The sequence below is a fragment of the Antennarius striatus genome, chromosome 13, assembly GCF_040054535.1.
Source record: "Antennarius striatus isolate MH-2024 chromosome 13, ASM4005453v1, whole genome shotgun sequence".
Lineage (NCBI taxonomy): Eukaryota > Metazoa > Chordata > Actinopteri > Lophiiformes > Antennariidae > Antennarius > Antennarius striatus.
This window is the reverse complement of record NC_090788.1, coordinates 7,768,382-7,786,914: the sequence shown is the minus strand read 5'-3', so window position 1 is coordinate 7,786,914 and position 18,533 is coordinate 7,768,382. Positions and strand designations below refer to the sequence as shown.

The 18,533-nt window shown below is 38.4% G+C and overlaps 1 protein-coding gene and 1 non-coding gene across 3 annotated transcripts; both read right to left on the bottom strand.

Moving 5' to 3' along the window:
- Positions 1 to 1,818: 1,818 nt before the first annotated feature.
- Positions 1,819 to 1,923, bottom strand: LOC137606788 (U6 spliceosomal RNA). The gene has a single exon (XR_011037933.1). It is a non-coding gene; the product is annotated as a U6 spliceosomal RNA (small nuclear RNA).
- A 533-nt stretch (positions 1,924 to 2,456) lies between these two features.
- LOC137606011 (vascular endothelial zinc finger 1-like) lies at positions 2,457 to 16,261 on the bottom strand. 2 transcript variants are annotated; one of them, XM_068331029.1, is made up of 5 exons: positions 16,193 to 16,261; positions 9,338 to 10,083; positions 5,462 to 5,531; positions 5,209 to 5,371; positions 2,457 to 4,919 (listed from the first exon to the last, which is right to left on the bottom strand). In XM_068331029.1, the coding sequence occupies exons 1-5, from the start codon at positions 16,223 to 16,225 to the stop codon at positions 4,558 to 4,560; spliced, it is 1,374 nt and encodes a 457-aa protein (XP_068187130.1). In that variant the 5' UTR covers positions 16,226 to 16,261; the 3' UTR covers positions 2,457 to 4,557. The 2 variants fall into 2 exon arrangements, with proteins under 2 accessions (XP_068187130.1, XP_068187131.1); XM_068331030.1 differs by having other exon boundaries at positions 9,338 to 10,080; positions 16,193 to 16,257.
- Between the last annotated feature and the right edge of the window lie 2,272 nt (positions 16,262 to 18,533).

Below are 18,533 nucleotides of genomic sequence, written 5' to 3'. Positions count from 1 at the left end.
TAAAAATGTACAGTAGAATTCACAACTGTGTCCATTGTCTATGTGATATTATTACATTGGTATGAAAACAGGAAATAGCCTCCTCCTGTTCACAGGCCTTCTATAAACTACAGTTGAACTCTCCACTCTACAGAGTAGCCGAGTGAGTTGTGTTTAAGAGACAATCTACTAACCTTTACTATTTTCACAGCATAGATCTAGAAAACAGAGATGGGAGGGAGGGCACAGAAAAGGAAGGATGTTTGCTTCACCAGATGTGTTTTTTAATTTTATATCAAAACACAGACATCATTGGATGTCTGAATCCTATCTTCTTCTTAAATTGAAAGAATTTGATCACCTTAAATAGATATAGCATGGCTTGGGGTTTGACAATACAACATCTTTTGCTATATGATAGTTTATTACTTAATTGAAAACATACAGGATCGACTCTATTAATCCATTGGATGTTGTTCACCGTAATGTTTTGTATCTCCCGGCTTTTCTCATTATTGTTCCCAATAGAACAGATGTTTTCCAGGTGTAATAAAACTCACGTAACCATTAATTAACCTAATGCTATTGTAAGGAGAATGGAAATCAATACAGCTACATAGGAAACAACTTTTGATTTTTACACATAGTGAACAGAAGGAACCAAGATGATTGAAATATGCAGAGATAACACCATCTGCTGGACAAATCTGTAATGCAATAGTGTTGGTGAGGGGGGGGAAAATTATAATATAGAATATAAAAAACACCAACAAATGCTTTACATGGTGCTGATTTGAATTTTATTTAAACTGCCATGTTCAAGCAAACATCAGACTCATCTTTGTGTCTGGTTAACCTCCAGCTGACATTAAATTAACCTCTTAAACAGGCTTTTATGGGTACTTACCTCTGCTAATCATCCACTTTAAAGACACTTGCTCCAACAAGCTTCTATGTTTGTTTAGTAATCATTGAACAAGCAGGTGACACGCAAGCTTTAGCCAAACAGTGAGCGAGCTACAGGACTGAGGTGATATTGGCCCCTTGTTTGGGTGCAGATGTGGATGTGGATGCACCTTCGTCTCAAAAACAGCTGTCGCCCAGGGATTTTCCTGTACTAAGGTGTTCAGAATTTACTGACAGAAGCAGTGCTTGAAAACAAATACCATGAACATGATCAGAGAATCAGCAGATTTATTCAGGCCGATGATGAGAATGAGAGCAACAGTTTGAGTGTGGATGATCTGGGATATTGTTAGTTCATTGGACTGAGCAGAAGCTCATTCTGGATTTGCTGATGGTAACTATTTTGCTTTACCCTGAACCAGTTTGTGGTCTCTTCAAAATGCTGTTGTTTGAAGACCCGGTGAGAGGTGCTCTGGTCCCAGAGATCCCATCTGTAGACCTCCTCCACATGCAACATGAGTTTGAAACAGACAGTAGTTATCAAGGGTCAAAATATTCAGGATATAAACAAATATGTATCAACAGCTGCTTGGTAAGTGTCAGAGTAAAACTACATTTTCCTTTGAAATGTGGCGGTAGTTGTGACTGATATTTTGGTAGCCATGTGCTTAGACTTTCACCAGGCAAAGATCATGCAATATTTCTAGACTGGAGAATGCCAAGTATTTTTTATTCAATTCAGATCTCTACAAAAATAGCAAGATTCATTCCTTCGTTCATCTTTTTGAAAACGAGACCATCAGCATTTTATCTCATAAACATCTTGTCTGCTTGTCCACTTTGTGGATCGGGGGTCTGCTGGAGTCTATCCCAGCCGGCTATGAGCGATGGGCGGGGTACACCTTGGATAAGACGCCAGCTCATTGTAAAGCCAAAAATGTCGAACGCTTCACAAATTTGGAAGTCATCCTTGTGCAGGGGCTATGCTTATCTTCACTGCATCATTCTAATTTGAGCTAACTTGGATGCTAACATCAGTGCCAGCTGTAGCCATGCTCTATTTTGTGTGTCCTTCAGTGTTCAAGCTGCAAACTGACAACACCATTTAAACAGAAGAGTGTGGCTGAAAAGGAACTCTGTGAACAATGGGCTTCTATGGAAGAAATAGAGGTTTGCTATTTTAGATCTAACTGATGACTGGTACAATTTCATCACTTATTCAGTCAGTAGGCTTTGATCATAAGAGATGCGTCCAGAAATTAATCTGTTTTGGATAACAGGTGATAACTAAATGTACAAATCTTGAAAAAAAGACTTATATTAGATGGAAGTCAGTCAACAGGCTATAAATTTTTACCTCACTAAAACAGTTGAATTTTCTGGTTTTATGACATGTGAACTCATGCAGTAAGCATTGAAGAACCCTCACAGTAGTGGTGTAGAAAAGGGTTTAACAGCCTTCAGGTGTGCGTTTGTAAATAGCAGAATAAAAATTTAAATGCAAAATTCTCAAGGAAAGAGACATTCAAAGTTGTAGTTTCTTGATACTGGACATTACTTAAAAACATGAAAACATTTAATAGTTTTCTTTTATTTAGACAACCCAAATAAAAGGCACATAACGTTGCGCATGTTTATGTAATAATTTGACAAACATACATTTAAAAAAAATGTAGGAATGTTTGACCTTTCTGCTAATCAGAAAGCCTAGCATCTCATATATACAAAATTACCATTGTTAATGTTCTAATACAAAAGATTTATAAAAAAGGTTATCTTATCTTTCACATCTATTGTAACTACCATATCCTTAGAACTAAAATAATTTTGTACAAAGATATACATTCAACTGCTTTCACAAGGGTCCTGGAATTTCCAATTATTTGTTTTCCTTAAAAATAAAGAAAAGTTCAATTCCACAAGAAAATCTCAATTTAACACATTTTTTTTATCGAATTTGGCAAACAGACTATCATAGTGTATCTACGTAAATGCAGAAAAAAAAGCTACGCTAATATTTTGTTTAAAACAAAATTTTTTGGGAAAAAAATGACAAACATGCATATTGCATTTTTAGTAGAAACTGAATCAACTCAAAAGAGCTGCAACACTGTTAAGATCACATGGCATTCATTAAAAATAGTTAATGTTCGGCAGCTACAGTGTCTGGGGTCATGCAACATCAATCTTGTTCCATTATTTTAATGGACAAAAAAAATATAACTCTCAAATTCATCCAGATAAAAACAAACATAAATCTATGTAGCTTTCAAAAGAATTGTGAAAAAGCTACAGTATACAGGCCATTGCACAGTAAATGATTAATTCAATGGACGGCAATGTTTAAAATCAATCTGACTTTCCCCTGGAGGAAATCTTTAGTTAAATCAATGTGAAATTATTTCAAAAATTTAAAAACACACGGACAAGTGACAAATCGCGATACATGTTGAAAAAAAGAAAGAAAAAAAAAGGATCCAAATTGATGGTTAGCAGGATTTCTATGTGTGCTTCCTGAGTGAAGGGTGTACATTTCCCCAGCAATATCATCTTGGGGAAATAAGAGACCAATGATTAAAAAACAAACAAACAAAACAGTGTACAGAAGAGTCAGGCAAAACGAATTAGTCACCATTATGATGACAGTAACAGCCAGAAAAGGTTTCCTGACAAGGAAAGGCCTTTCCATGGTCAGCCACTGGATGGCGCTCAAGTGAAGGCTGGCGAACCAAACACTTAAGACAATTTGATCTTTGATAATACTGCTGTTCACCTGCATGTAGGATATGCTTTCAGTGCAAGACTCACTCCATTCTGACTTCATGGAAAACTAAACATGACATGTAGGCAAATAAAGTCAAACCTTTTCATTTCCACACAAATAGAAAACAAAGTACAAATATTGTCATTGTCAAGAGGACAGTGTCAACGTATCCGATCGTAGGACAAAAGAAAAAAAATTAATGAAAAAGCTGACATAAAAATACATTACTATGTCAACTGTACAAGTTAGTCACTGTACCTCAAGAGAATACCTACTATCTGAGAGAAGAAAAAGCTATAGCACTGTGAAAAAATATTCTTCCATGCATTTGGAAGCTGCTGTCCCTTTTACTAGACTCATTTCCTATAACATTAAATAGATAATGATTAGCAGGCTATAGTTAAAAAAAACAACATACAAAGTAACACCCAGACGCTTTGGGAGAGAAATTGTAAAACATCAAAAACAGCAATTTAAAGTTATTGCTTCAGTTCCATTTCTCATCTCCCTTTTACACAAGTACAGGTGTATTTCTAAGGGGTTCGCAAAGATGCTTGAGGAATCCCCTCCTCCCATCTGTAAGGGTACAAATCACAGTTTCGTCCTTCTAACTGACTACGCTAAGTTTTACTGTTGTCCTCATTTAAAAGGTAAATCCTACTAAACTTCTACTCAAGTGTTCTGCATCTCAGGTCAGCCGCTTAACAATAGATGGGGCGCAGTGATGACTTGGGGAGCTCCTAGCAGCTCATGTTCACTTCACAATATTCACTTCAGAGTTGGAGAAGTAAACATTGTTCAGGAGGAGAGGAAGGGCTGGACTTGAGGTACATATGATGAGGACTAGAGTCTCTTTGTTTACTTCATTTTCCCTTTCTTTCTGGTCAGTTCGATGCATTTTCTCCTTTCTACCATGGAGGGGAAGAAGGCAAAACTTGGGACAGAAAAGACATGCTATCCACTGGCCTCATGGCGATGTTGAGAGGACCGGCCATATTCATAGGCATGGGGGTCGTTATTGCGACTGGGTGGGCAATATTCATGGGTGCCGAGGCAGGGATGTTGACAGAGGCGATGTTGACGGGCCCGGTGATGGTGACCGGGTGCTGGAGACTGACTGGAGATGTGATGTTTACCGTGTTGGTGGTAATGTTCATTTGCGCAGCGATGGTGACCGGATTGTTGTTGATGCCCCGGTTCATGGCCGAGGTGATGGGAGCAGACACGGTCACGGGTGTGGCCGAGGCAGAGTTGCAGACCTCGTTACCATCTGAAACAATGAAAGAGTAGATCATTGTTCTATTTAAGCAGAAAACACCCTCATTTAGAACAAAGTAAGGAGTCTGTTATAAATTTTGACTAATCTGGTATTCTGGTGAAGGAAATTTAAAAATTAAATAATACAATGAGGCACATTTTGAAACTAAATTGTGCATAAACACAAGAGAACGCTTTAAAAAAATCTAGATAATAACAGATGAGACATTTGTCAGGAATTCTCATTTAGCCACACACTCCTTGTGATGTTGGCATACAGACGTCTGAGAAGTGACGCACACCTTTGTTACAGGAGTTGAAGTTGGTCTGTCCATGAGTCTTCAGGTGGCTGGTGATGTACGCAGCGCTCAGCATCTTTCCACAGATGCTACAGGTGACCTTGCCTTCATGCCTGATCATATGGGAACGGAGTCTGTCTTTTGTGGCAAAAGCAGAGGTACATGCCTGCAGCCGCATGGCGAACAAGGTCAAAGGTCAGTGGAGCATAACGACAACAGCACTAATACAAATCTAATTGACAAGAATGAATCTTACCGTCACTTGGCATTTAAAAGGTCTTTCTGATGAATGCACATGCTTCACATGGCAGCTCAAGTGGTCTGGTCTAAATGATAGAAAAACAAAAATGTGGCAACATTCTACCATTAGACACACCACAAGTGCAGAAGTAGAAATTCAAGCTACGTTTGCTTCCATAATTAGAGGCTGAGAACAAAAGGACCCTAAATATTTCAGATCAACACTGGTTAATTCTATATGATCAATGTTGCATGAATTTGTTTGACCTACTTTCGCATACTTTCTTGGCCTTACTGCGTTTTAATTTTCTTGCAGCTTTGATGTTAATTACAGAACGTCAAGGAGATCACGATTGAGCATTTCGTGATCTCCTAGCAGGAAGCTGACTGCTAGTTTTCACAGCATCAAATTTAAGCAAATTATTGAGTTTTGAACATATTGTGGATTAAGCACATTTAAAGCTCAAAAAATGTGATGAACATATACAGTATATATATATACACACACACACACACACAGTATACTGTATATTCTATATATACAGTATACTGTATATTATAAAAATGCGTATATTATATATTATATTATATATATTATAATATATAATATATATATATATATATAATATAATATATTATTATATATAGTATATTATATATACAGTATACTGTATATATATATGCAATTTCCTCCGGGATTAATAAAGTATCTATCTATCTATCTATCTATCTATCTATTCAGTGGTACCTTTACTTACGAATGTCTCCACATACAAAATTTTCTACTTACGAAATGCCTCAACAGGAGAATAATGCCTCTAGTTATGAAAGAAATTTCGAGTTACGAAAGGTAAAAATACAGTATGGGCTGCTACTCGCAGCTCCCAAAGGTCCCTGAACGCAACATTCTTACAGCTGCTCTGCCATTGGCTATACAAATAAAGGTTGATTGATTGATTGGCTATTACCTAGCACCTTCCTGGCATCCAATTGGCTAACAGGGACCTCTATGTGTAGCTAGATAGGTGTCTATGCAGCGTCCTTGTCATTCGGTCCTTGACACATGAGGTGTGCTGATAGTTTTATGCAAATTAATTAACTTTTTTTTTAGTATTCGCTATGGACCCGAAGAAAGTGACGGAGAAAAGAGGAAAAGACAAAGAAAAGAGTTTTTTTTGTCCGTACAAACAAAGCAAGAGAGAATAGAAAAGCTTGACAAGGGATGTGTTCGGTTGATCTCGCCAAGGAATATGGCTGTAATGCATCTACAATCGCCACGTTATTAAAGTTTAAGGAGTTTAAGGCATCGCATGGGTGGTTGGAGAAGTTCAAAAGGAGGACTGGAATTCACTCTGTTGTTCGGCATGGTGAGGCAAGAGCGCATGAACCAAAGAGGGCAAAAAAACAATGGGGACAGCAGTTAAAAGGTAAATGGCCATCATTTTTATTCCTTATTTTTGACATTATGCACAACTCTCATTTATTGTGTCATAATCTAATTGTAACATGTATTTGTTACATGTTTTGACGCATTTTTATGCTTTATAAAACATTTATGTCTGAATTTTGGGGGGCTTGGAACGGATTAAGGCATTTGCATGGAAAAAGCGTCTCTACTTACGAAACTTTCTACTTACGAAATTTCTTCCAGAACCAATTAATTTCATAAGAAGAGGTACCACTGTGTGTGTGTATATATAATATATATATTATACTGTATATATATATATACAGTATATACTGTATATATATACAGTATATACTGTATATATACAGTATATATGTGTGTGTATGTAACCATACACGTACACACGCATTTACACACACACAGAGTTTACACAAGACGTTAACTTACTCAAAGTCTATGATGCAACATGGTGAAATAAGCAAAACCTACTGACAACGTTGACAACACAGTGTCCATTTTTTTTGAAAACGCACAAAAACTTTTTTGTGGTCTGTTGACCTTCAGACAGTAACTGTGGCCTACACTAATTCTTCGTGGCGCTGCTGTTGGCCTGTTAGCTATGGTGAAACAGTGTGCTGAATCATCTTAGTAGTGTCATAACCGAGTGAGCAGCTACAGCACTGGCAGCGGCACTCCCAAAGGATTTTTCTTGCTCTGCATTGCCAAAGAGATGAGTGGAGATTTTGCAGAGGTGAAGTTTTTCCCCTTTATTTCTTTTGTCCCAGTTAGATAAGGAGAGCAGACTCCAGACAGTTCCCGCCTACATATCTGGATGAGTGGCAGTGACTCAGTGGCCTGTTATTCAGTCCCCATTCTCACTTTCCAGTATACTGATGAATCGCTGCCTCACGTCACCGTGTTGGAGGCATGCTCCAAACTGCCCTACGCAGCACAGCGCTAATGTTACAGCTTGGCGAGGGCGCACTGCTGCTGTTTTGTTCAACTTGTGCTGCAGCAGAGAACTCCTCTATTGCTCACTTGATGCAGAAATAAATATGCCACTGGAGGGACATTTGTTTGTGTTGACCAATGTGCAGAAAGTAGTTATTGCCAAGCCTCATGGGAGAATTTCTCTACATGGTAAATGTGTTGACCTGAACATTAGCGCACGGTCCGCTGAATTCCCAGGGGAAAGGGAGTCTGTGACATGCTGGCGGGAACCACAAAGTGACAAGTGACGCACCCCCCCCCTGCCCCTCAACCCCCCTACTGCTGGAGCTCTACCATGTGTGACTGTTACAACATGTGGTTGGGATCGCGGGGGGGGGGGGCACTACAAGTATAAATCTTGACAGCAGCAACTATAAATACAAACACACGGTCACTAAAGAAGACGTGTTAACAAGGCTAAATTATAGAGCGAGCGAATAAACAATATTGTCATTTCGGTCAATCATAGGCAAGTTATGCTGCAAGCAACAGGATAGCTGTTCAAAATCCATTGTGCATCTGGTGGGTGCTTTCTTTGTCATAAAAATAATTTTATTGTCACTACCAGAAGACACTAGAAAAACTCCAACATAAAAATGATCATTTAGGAGTAAGCATGTGAATAGCGTTCCTTCTTTAATTATAAAGTTAATTATTTCTGGATTTGCAAGATGAGATTAAGTAATTTTTTTTACCATTATGATTAGATTTCATACAGACAATTCAAGGAATAATGGAACCAGAAGGAGGTTGAATAGGAGGTTGAATCTTGTTTTTGCGACTGCAAAGTCACACAGATAAAATAGGGTAGCTTGCAGTTGACAAGAAACCCAAGGATCCCCATCACTAAAACTTTTTGGCTTAAGTTTGCAGTAGTCTTGGGTTGAACTGGTTCTGATCTGGGATGACGGATTATCATTCTAGATGAAGCAGATGCCTCTGTCCATGCTCCAAATTTGTCTAATAAGTGACTAATCCTGGTTTATAAGATATTTACTGTCTATACCAGTGAAGTTAACGGAGATTTCAAACCCATCTCAAACATCTCTATAGTTTTATTTCATCATTTTGTTATTGGTCTAGAAGGGAACATAAAGTATTCTTACATCTCAGAAGCTGTAAGAGGAATGCACAAAGACATCTGAAACGAGTAATAGTATCTCCCCATGAAATCTGCTGCTAGCACTTAGCAGCCATGCAATGCAGAGGGTTTGCTGGTCTGTCTTACTATGATGGACAAGTCTGTCTGGCACCATGAGCGGAATATGTCTCTATGTGAAATATTAAAGGGTCATCTTTCTTCAAAAACAGAACACTTTGGTATCATTACTGAGAAAACAAATAAAAGGGTAAAAAAAAAAGGCTCGCTCCTAATATGAGTGTATACTAGATGTGGGTAGTGCTTACAGAAACAGAAGGTAGCCATTGCTCCTATCCACACCAAACAAAAGCCTCACACCACACAAAGCAATCTATGGAAGTTATGATCCTTACCTGGAAAAGCCTTTCCCACACACAGAACATATATAGGGCTTGTGGACTCCCCCGTCGTGAGAGCGTACATGGTAAGTCATCCGGTCCTTCCTTTTAAAGCGCTGCTGGCAGATGGGACACTCAAAAGGCTTCTCATCTGAGTGGGACAGCTTGTGGCGGTTCAGGTGGTAGACGTCACGGAAGGCCTTGCCACACATCTCGCAACCGTGGTTCTTCTTGACGGGTTTGGCAGGTTTCTTGGGCATGCTTTGTTGCGGCATGTTGCCCATCGCAGACGATGTCATGATGCTCGAGGAAACAGAGGTGGTTGCCGTGGAGAGGATGCCCGCTACCGTGGATATGTAGGAGGGGTTACCGTTATTCTCTCTTGGCATGGATGAGATCATGGGTACCATGGTGGGGGCTGTCTGGGTAGTCTTTTTAGGCCGCGAGACCATCTTGATACCGGTGTGGCTGGACTCGTGACGCCGCAGGTGGTAGCTGTCGCGGAAGGCCTTGTTGCAGTAGCCGCAGACGAACGGTGTCTTTCCTTTGTGTTCCTTCTTTATGACGGGCACCGGTGGCCGCGCTCCTCCTCCACTGGCCACATTGTCTTTTAGGAGATCAGCTGCAATGGATGGAGGCTTCTGGTCTATTTGAATTGGCAGGACCGGTTTCTGGTCAACTTGTTCAGATCCCGCGTTAAGAAGAGGCAGCAAGCTGTTCTGGGCCACCTGGTGCTGGTGGTGGAGGGCTTCATTGGCCTGCTGACGAGACAAACACACAAGTACAGAGATTATTATGCGACTGAGCCTGGATTTATGATTAAAAATTTAAACTAGACACTGCAACGAGTCATGATACTGACAAGGTAAGTGTCACATACAAATGAGCAGTGTGTTCCATATTCTTTGTATGATACATTGATAAAGCAAATCCAAACTGGGCTCTGGAGCTGTCGATGCCAAGGTTGACACAGCATGACACTAACTAAAAGGAATCCAAATACACTGAATGAAAATTAATCCCATCAGGACAGCACCGATTTATCATGTGACTGCGACTGAGGCATACCAAATGAAAAGCCCAGTGAAGTCCAGTGCAGACAGAAATACAGCAATAGCCAAACTATGGACCTGACTGAAGACGCAGCTATTTAGACTACCTTGAAATGTAATACTTCCGAAAGTGCAGCGACTTCAAGGTGAAAGCATAATAGTTATGGCTTCTTATAAATAGCTGCATAGTGTTTGTAATATTAGTTTTGTTGGTTGTTTTCTAATCATGATTACAAAATCACCTCAAATTAATGACCTAACCATTATTTAGACTCCTGTTTGTCTCTGGACCAGCCTTGTAAGCCTATATCTGTCTATGCCACTACTTCTGTTTGAGTTCCTAGGAGTATCTGTGTAGTCGTGTATTTTTTTAAAAGGACCTTTTTCCTTGTCTTTGACTTATTATTTTAGCACAGTTAACACTGTTCTTTCAGTAAATGGACACTGAAGACAACCATGTTGTCAGCCACCAGCTAGAAAGGAAAAGGTGAAACGCTTGACCTTTCCCTTTGAGGTTCAATCATCCATCGAAGGCCAGCCAAGAAAAAAAAAGTTGCAAAAGAGAGAGCAGGGAGAAAAGAAAAATGAACCACACAATGTCCTCCTTATGTCATCTAGGCTATTGTGAGACACAAATCTGAGCAGTGATGCCTCAGTGGGGGATCTTTGTATGCTCATCTTCATTGATTTGGCTCATCTATTCATGAGACAGGGACATTGTTTATCCACACATTACCCGACCAAACTTGCCGTCTTCCCCTTATATGCAATGGGAAACTCATGGAAAACGCCATCAAAATCCAGCCATCCATTTATCCAAGCACCTGCTCACACTTGCCACCTTCCAGGATTAGTCATCATCATGCCAGTCTGCTGGCACACCAGGGGTGTGTGTGTGTGTGTGTGTGTGTGTGTGTGTGTGTGTGTGTGTGTGTGTGTGTGTGTGTGTATGTGTGTGTGTATGTGTGTGGGGCTTTATGTTTGGGTGGGTGAGCCCTCTTTGTGAAGCTTGTGAAGACGTAGCCACTGCAGACAGCCTGCCTCTACACAGAGGTGCGGGGCCTGTAAGCTGCTGTGCCTTCATGCAGCTCTGACCATTTTGACACAAATGCGCTCCGACAACTGGGGCTGCTCCCTCATAAATAACATCAAAATGGAGGGAGTGTCCTGATGGCTCTACGGGCCACTGTAGACTTGAAATGAGCTCATGGTCTGAGTCAGATTATGCACTTTCTGAAAGCTTTTGTGTCACACTCTACAGCTGCTTGCTCGAAATCCTAGCTCATACAAAACAAACAAAAACTACAATTGACAACATAAAAATGGAGGGAGGGAAGGCGAAAGGGACGCTGGTGTTGCAGAAAAAAAGTTGAATAAAATACATATTAAATACAGAATTTTTCTTGCATGTGTTGAGTCCATCTTTTCATCTAGGTTGCCAGTTTGTTGCAGCTTTTTCTTCACAAATTACAAAATATTTGGTTGCTACTACGTGAACATATGGTTGTGCCAAACATTTTTGTTATCTCATGGATTTTTAATGACTGGATAACATTTCCTCAAGCAATGAGTGAACATAATATGACATCCTTCTATATAATTGAAAAAAAAATAGTCTTAGGTGCACAAAACAGCTTCAAAACAGTTGAGACGTAATGCCTTTTCTAACGATAGATTTTCTTCATTACCGAGCCTCCATGATTTAAAAAAATTGGAAACCTCTCTCAAATGAAGCCAAACGCTTAGCATTGAGAGCACCTGTTTGATAATTCCAGTCTATTACATATGCGTTAGTATTTAGAGACATTCCATTGATAAGACATTTTATTTTGCTTTAAGATATCATTAGTGCAATTCTGAAAGATTAAAAGTTCTTCAGAGCAGGTGTTTTTAGCCATCGTAGCAGGAAAAGCATAAGTGTAGCTGCTAGCATTGATTAGGACTGCATTCCATTTTGTTGAAATCTTTGCAGGGTACTGGTATGGTGCACACCAGCTCTGGGAGATCTGTTTGAGATGCTAACAAAAATAGTTGCACCTGTGCTTCTGCTGCAACAAGTAAAAAGGTGGAACCCAAATAAAGTCTAAAGTCTGCTAACATAAAACAAGTAGAAGACCACTCATCAGTAAAGAGTTGGTACGGCCTGCGTTATCTTATTAAAAATCACCTCAGAGGAAGTGTATTAATTTATATATTGTGAGATTAAAAACACAATGTGTCACAGTTGACCTGAGGGACACTCCCATTTATGGGCCCAATGAGAATGGCTGAGACACATGTGACACCCAGCGGTAAAATATGGCATCATGGCTCACTGAGGTATTTGATGGCCCTGTCTACTCAACAAATCATCTCTTTGCATCTTAAAAAAAGTTTTGTGTTCATATTCATCAGAGTAAATGATACCATCCACTCACACATGGACATATAGAAATAACTGAAGAAAACATGGAGCAGGATCAATGCAGGGGCACTACAAATCTGCACTGCAATGCTTAAAGTCAACTGAATCTGCAACACAAACATAACCCGATAGTGCAGCGTGTTTTTGCTGCTGTTCTGTTCATATTGTGCAGTTTCCACACGCAGAAAAGGCTGGCAGGTACTGCATTGCCTGTGCGATGGTGGAGTTGAATTTTTACCTGTTTGCACAACACATATAGGATGGGGCTTTCAAAATATCCTTCTCTGAAATCTGTCTTATAGAAATTGACATTCTTGTTTATAGAAGCAGCCAAAATTAAACTACATTTGACCACTTTGGGTTGCTTCTAACATTGGTTTGTTGCAACATTTCTTATAAATTCTACATGCTGGGCTTTTAAGTCCTGGGACTGCTGGCAAAATGCTGAACTTTATGTCTGGGAAATTAAATTTAATAGCTATTTATAACATATAACACTATTCATTAACTCAAAAAGTTTTCAAGAGGGGCTGTTTTTCATAATGAACTTGTTTAAAACAAAACAAACTCCAACAACTATCCATGGTAGAATGGCAGTGGGAAACAGTATCCAGTAGTTGGTGAATATCTAACTAAGGACTCACATATTTTCTTAGCTAAATCACTGGACAGTGGCTACCAATGAATAAAAATGTTTATCTTGCTTGGTGTGTGAACATTTAACAAGTGCTTGTAATCAGCTTAACAATAATTCAGCGATTGTCCATGTGTCGGTTTAATTTGTTTATGTTACAACTACACTTATGCCAACAAGTCAATAAAATTCCCCTCCTTTTATTGCAAACCATCCACCTGTTAAGTTTCTTTTAGACATTTGTGAACCTGTCAGCCAAATGTTTGACAGATTAAGCAGAATGAACACACAAGTAAAAACTTCTATTTCTAGTTGCACTCTAAGATACTGTTCACTATTTGTCCTAGTCTTTTGTTCCACTGCAGAATCATTGATGCATCACAGTACGACCACAACTATACTGGTCCAAGCAACATCATTTTAACTGAAGCTCTGTGGATAATCAATTTTACAAACCTAACTCACAAAAAATAAGATGATAGAGCTACACTCTAAAATTCTTCCTGTCAAATGCCCAAAAGCTAACTGCTCACAGATTTCCATGAGTTTGACACAGTAGCAGTGGGAAGTACATAATACATGCAGTGCTTCTGGCTTGATGTCAGATACTCCACATCAGGCCACACAGCCCAGCTGCTTTTTTTATCATGAAGAAATACCGCTGAAAAAAAGAAGAATGTAATCGATCTCCGAGAGCAAAAACATTACAGATACTACAAAAAAGGTGGCAGATCCCACAAACTGTTACATGCAACTCAACCTTATAGTAAGAACATCACAGAATCCATTATTCATACTCATTTCCAAACCATGGCTTTGGTACCATCAAATTTTTATTTATTATTTACATCCCCCCCGCCAATTTTCAGCCCGAGCGTCTGACCAGCCAGACTTCTCCAGACTACTTCTAGGAATACAACTTCAGCTGCCTGGCATTGCTGGCATCTAAATATTATGACTTTCCTCTCTGTACCAGTTTGACAACTTTTTATTAACTTAATAGTGACCTTGTTATAAATTGCCTTGTTCACTGCTGCACTGAAATGTTTTTGCCAAGTTGATCTGGTTTTTAATGTTTTACCGCCACGTCTTTTTCATGTCTCCTTTGTTAAAATATTTTTTTCATGTACTTAAAAAAACTTTTTTGTGTACTTTTTGTGTGCTGTCATCACCAGTACTCACATATTTACACTTTTTTTTAGTCTTGGTAGTACTTTTACCTATATAAAACATTTTTGGTATAGAATTTTTTGACAACACACTGGATTATGGAGGTGCCTCACTTGTCTTCATTGTCCCCTTTAACAATGGAAGGAGACCCTTTTCATTCTATTGAAACATTACAGTCAGTAGTTTATATCTCTGCTCTGAGCATGTAGATTTCATGATTATATCAAGCTAATGAACTTCTGTTTGTGTGAATAAAAAAATGCTAAGTTAACTGAGAAAGTTATTCCCATGAGGAGTTTGTCACACCCACTTAGTTCATACTTTTGGGAATAAGTTCAGAATTCCACACTCAACACCCAGTCAAAATAATGAAAAACCACCACATTCAATACACCAGGATCAGCAGAAATGGTTTCATTTTTTGGACGTGGGTTCACATTTTAACTATGTAATGAACGAAATGGTAGTCACTAAATATATTTCTGCTGTTAAAAAAAATCTAAGATCAATATTCTCCGGAAAAAAACGCGGTCTTTCATTTTTCAATGTTCGCATAAGGATTATTTTTTAGGCTAAGGCCGTGGGAATAAAACAATTCATTCATTTCACTGAACAATAGACGTCCATCTTAGTACAGTGAAATCCTCGAAACCATGGCAGGTATCATTCATCGGAGGCATTCACTTTCTGCCTGAAGAAAAAAACCCCAAACATATATAAATAGCGTAATGTTGCTAATTTGAAATGTGCCTCTTCGTTGCTAATGCTAGCTGATGTTGTGTGCATAGTTTGAATTCCTCTCCACCGCGTCTGCCAGAATAAATAGCTCCCTAATAAACAGAGAGCTATGCTGCGCTAGTTATCTATGTATATAGCGTAAGATCTACAAGCTCACGACGATAGCATCGAACAAATTTAGCTAAATTACTAGGCGAGTTTCATCATGGCAGCGTAAACATCGTTAGCTAACTTGGCTAGTTACTGACGAACCGGCTGAGGCAAGCGGAAAGTTCACCGCGGACTTTCGAGTCGCCTTCAGTAAATCTCGGCAGCTGACAACCTAAGACAACGTACGCACTTATGGACCTCTCCAAACAACTAGTTTGAACCAAAAACATCTACGATATCATCCATTTTGTAATATAAATATTCGCCCGCTTTAGACCCAATTATTGTACGGCGTAGGATCACAACCCTTAATCACCGGGGGAAAAGGCAGGTCTGTCTCGATTGTAACGGTGCAGTGGCGTCTCCAACCTTACTCCAAATCATCCCGCATCTTTTACTGGCTTTGACTTGGCAAACTTTTTTAAAAAATCACAAAGCATGTCGAATTTCCCAACATCTATTATCTATGTATCTATAAAATGGAATATTAGACCATATTTTTCAAAACACTCGTTGTGGAGAATTGATTTTTTGTTCTAGCGTCATTCCCAAGCCTCACAGCTGGAAGCCTGAAATCATATACCATTGTTTTGCTTGGTTACTTGATCTTGGCATTACTCGTTTAAAAATTGGTGTTACCGCTAAAATACCATGTGCTTTGATTGTATTTGAATTTGTTGTACAAGGTACCCCAGTTTACTTCCTACGAAGAGTCAACTTACTTGAAAAAGAAACGTACTCCAGCTCGGCTCCATTTCCACACTTACTAATTCTGTAGGAAACCAAGTAGAAGCCTACAACAAAGCAACCAAACATGGCAGCTGAAACAACTTCCGGTAACCTCGAGGACTGAACCACTGCATGTAATAATTTAAAGGGTATGTTTTTAGTTTAGTTTTAAGGAAATACTTTATTCAACTCCTTAACATATGGATATGGACACGATTTTTTTTTTAAAAAACAGTGTGTATTAGTGACAACATTTTTTTGGTCATTTTTCTTCATCAACAAACAAGTTGATCGGCATTCGGTATCTACAACACCCCTCTGGACGAGTTTTCGCTAATTCTGCGAGGGGCATTTATAACAGTCGAATTCTGTCGCATGTGGTTGGGAAGAGATTATTTTTCTCTAACCATCCATTCGATATAAATAACAAATGAATATAAGGCGGTTTGTCTGTGTTACAAGCTTTGGGCTTTTGTCCTTATCAATTAAGACAAGGTTTTCAGTTTGAACGGAGCAAGAAATAATCAGCGTGCTTTGCAGTTTATTGTCATTCGTGGGATGGGGAAGGATATCGAAAGACTCCAGTTATTACTGCATGACTAGATTGACTCTAATGGACCAAAACACTTGCAATAAAATTGTGCTGCACGCATTCTATACCTTTTTCCTGGATAATGTGTTATTTCTTAACAGTCAGTGATGGACTCATTTGAGAAATTATTAATAGCTGCCTTGAATAATCCTGATGGTTAAACAAAAATGTGTTTCACAAGTTTTTAGTTTGGTCATTTGATTAAAATAAATATTTATAAACAACAACAAAAGTCATTTGAAACAGCAAAATGTCTAACTAGATTCAAAAAGGCAATATTAGGAATACATAATACCTACATGTGACCAATTAACACCTTGTTAGATAGTCAAGGAAAGAACATTACATCCAGAGAAATGTTGTTTAATGTATATAATGTCAGGTGACTTTCAGATGCAAGAGGGGCTTCTTTCTTCTTCCAGAAGGTCAGATAACCCAGAACAGGCCCTTCAAATATTTAAATTTGAGATTGACCAGGTAATTACTGTACAGATTATCTAATTTCCATAGTGACCCCATACTATTCAGCTAATAATTAATTCTGGGCATGTCAAATAATTATGAATTTCCAACTGTAACTATAGGGTCACTACCTACGCGCAGAAAAATCTAATAATTATTCAGTAAGATATCCTAAAATAGTCATACATCAATATGACTAAAATCCATCTGAACTAAATACAGCTGATGAATATCATAATACAAACTACTAACCGACTTCCAATGAAATTCAAATCTGAAACTTTTCTCACATATTCCAGTTCTAATATTTGTAGTACTTGCTTTGGATTCTACTACTGTAATTGTTGTAAAGAGGACTTCATTGTTTTTTCCTCATAATTTAAACAGCAAAATTGAAAGAAAAGTGAGAAATTGCCATTAATTTTTGTAAACTTTAGTCATAAGTGACATGGAAACTGCTGTGTTAAATGGTGTTGTAGAGATTCTTCATCACCCAAAATCAAGGCATCAGAATCTTCTGGGAGATCTTATGGCATTCAAGCTCTAAAATTAAAGTGGATCTGTGTTCGAATCAGTGTTGTGCACACTCATTCCAGTATGTTCTTTGAACTCTGTTCACCCATGAATGGTTGGTCAGTAAAGGTGCCCCCATTGTACTTTTCAATCTTTGTCCCACTGTACATTGAAAGCCTTTATTCTCATACAGTGCAATGAATGCTTTAGTTAGTTGGGGAATATGTGTGGTCAGCCCGTTCTCTCTTGCATCTAACTCAAAAGACACGATAACATCCAGATACCTGCTCCACTTGAAAATATAGTTATGCAGGTTGCTTCCTCTTGTATTTTTTCAGTGTTGGATAAAGAAGAATCTTCAAAGGTAAGCTCCACCATGAATAAGAACAGAATAAAAATCATGAGAGTTGGTTTACAATGAAGCATTTTTATTAGGAATGAGATATACTTTATGATCAAAACTGGAAAAGATTTTCAAAGAAGATTATTTTAAAATAACCAAACTTTGAGTGTATTTGAGAAACTGCTGATTTTTTACAGATTAATTTAGTATTTGCTCTCATGTAACGGCTAATGACATGCTCATGATAATATAATACTTTGTTGTAATTCAATCAGTTTATCCCTTTTTAACAAAAATTTCAAACAAATAAAGATAAATATAATGGTAAAACTTATATTAGATTGTCACATCAAGAAATGACATATTGAGAAAGTTGTTTTACACTTGCCATTGATTCATAGGCAATTTCTAGGTCTATATTTAC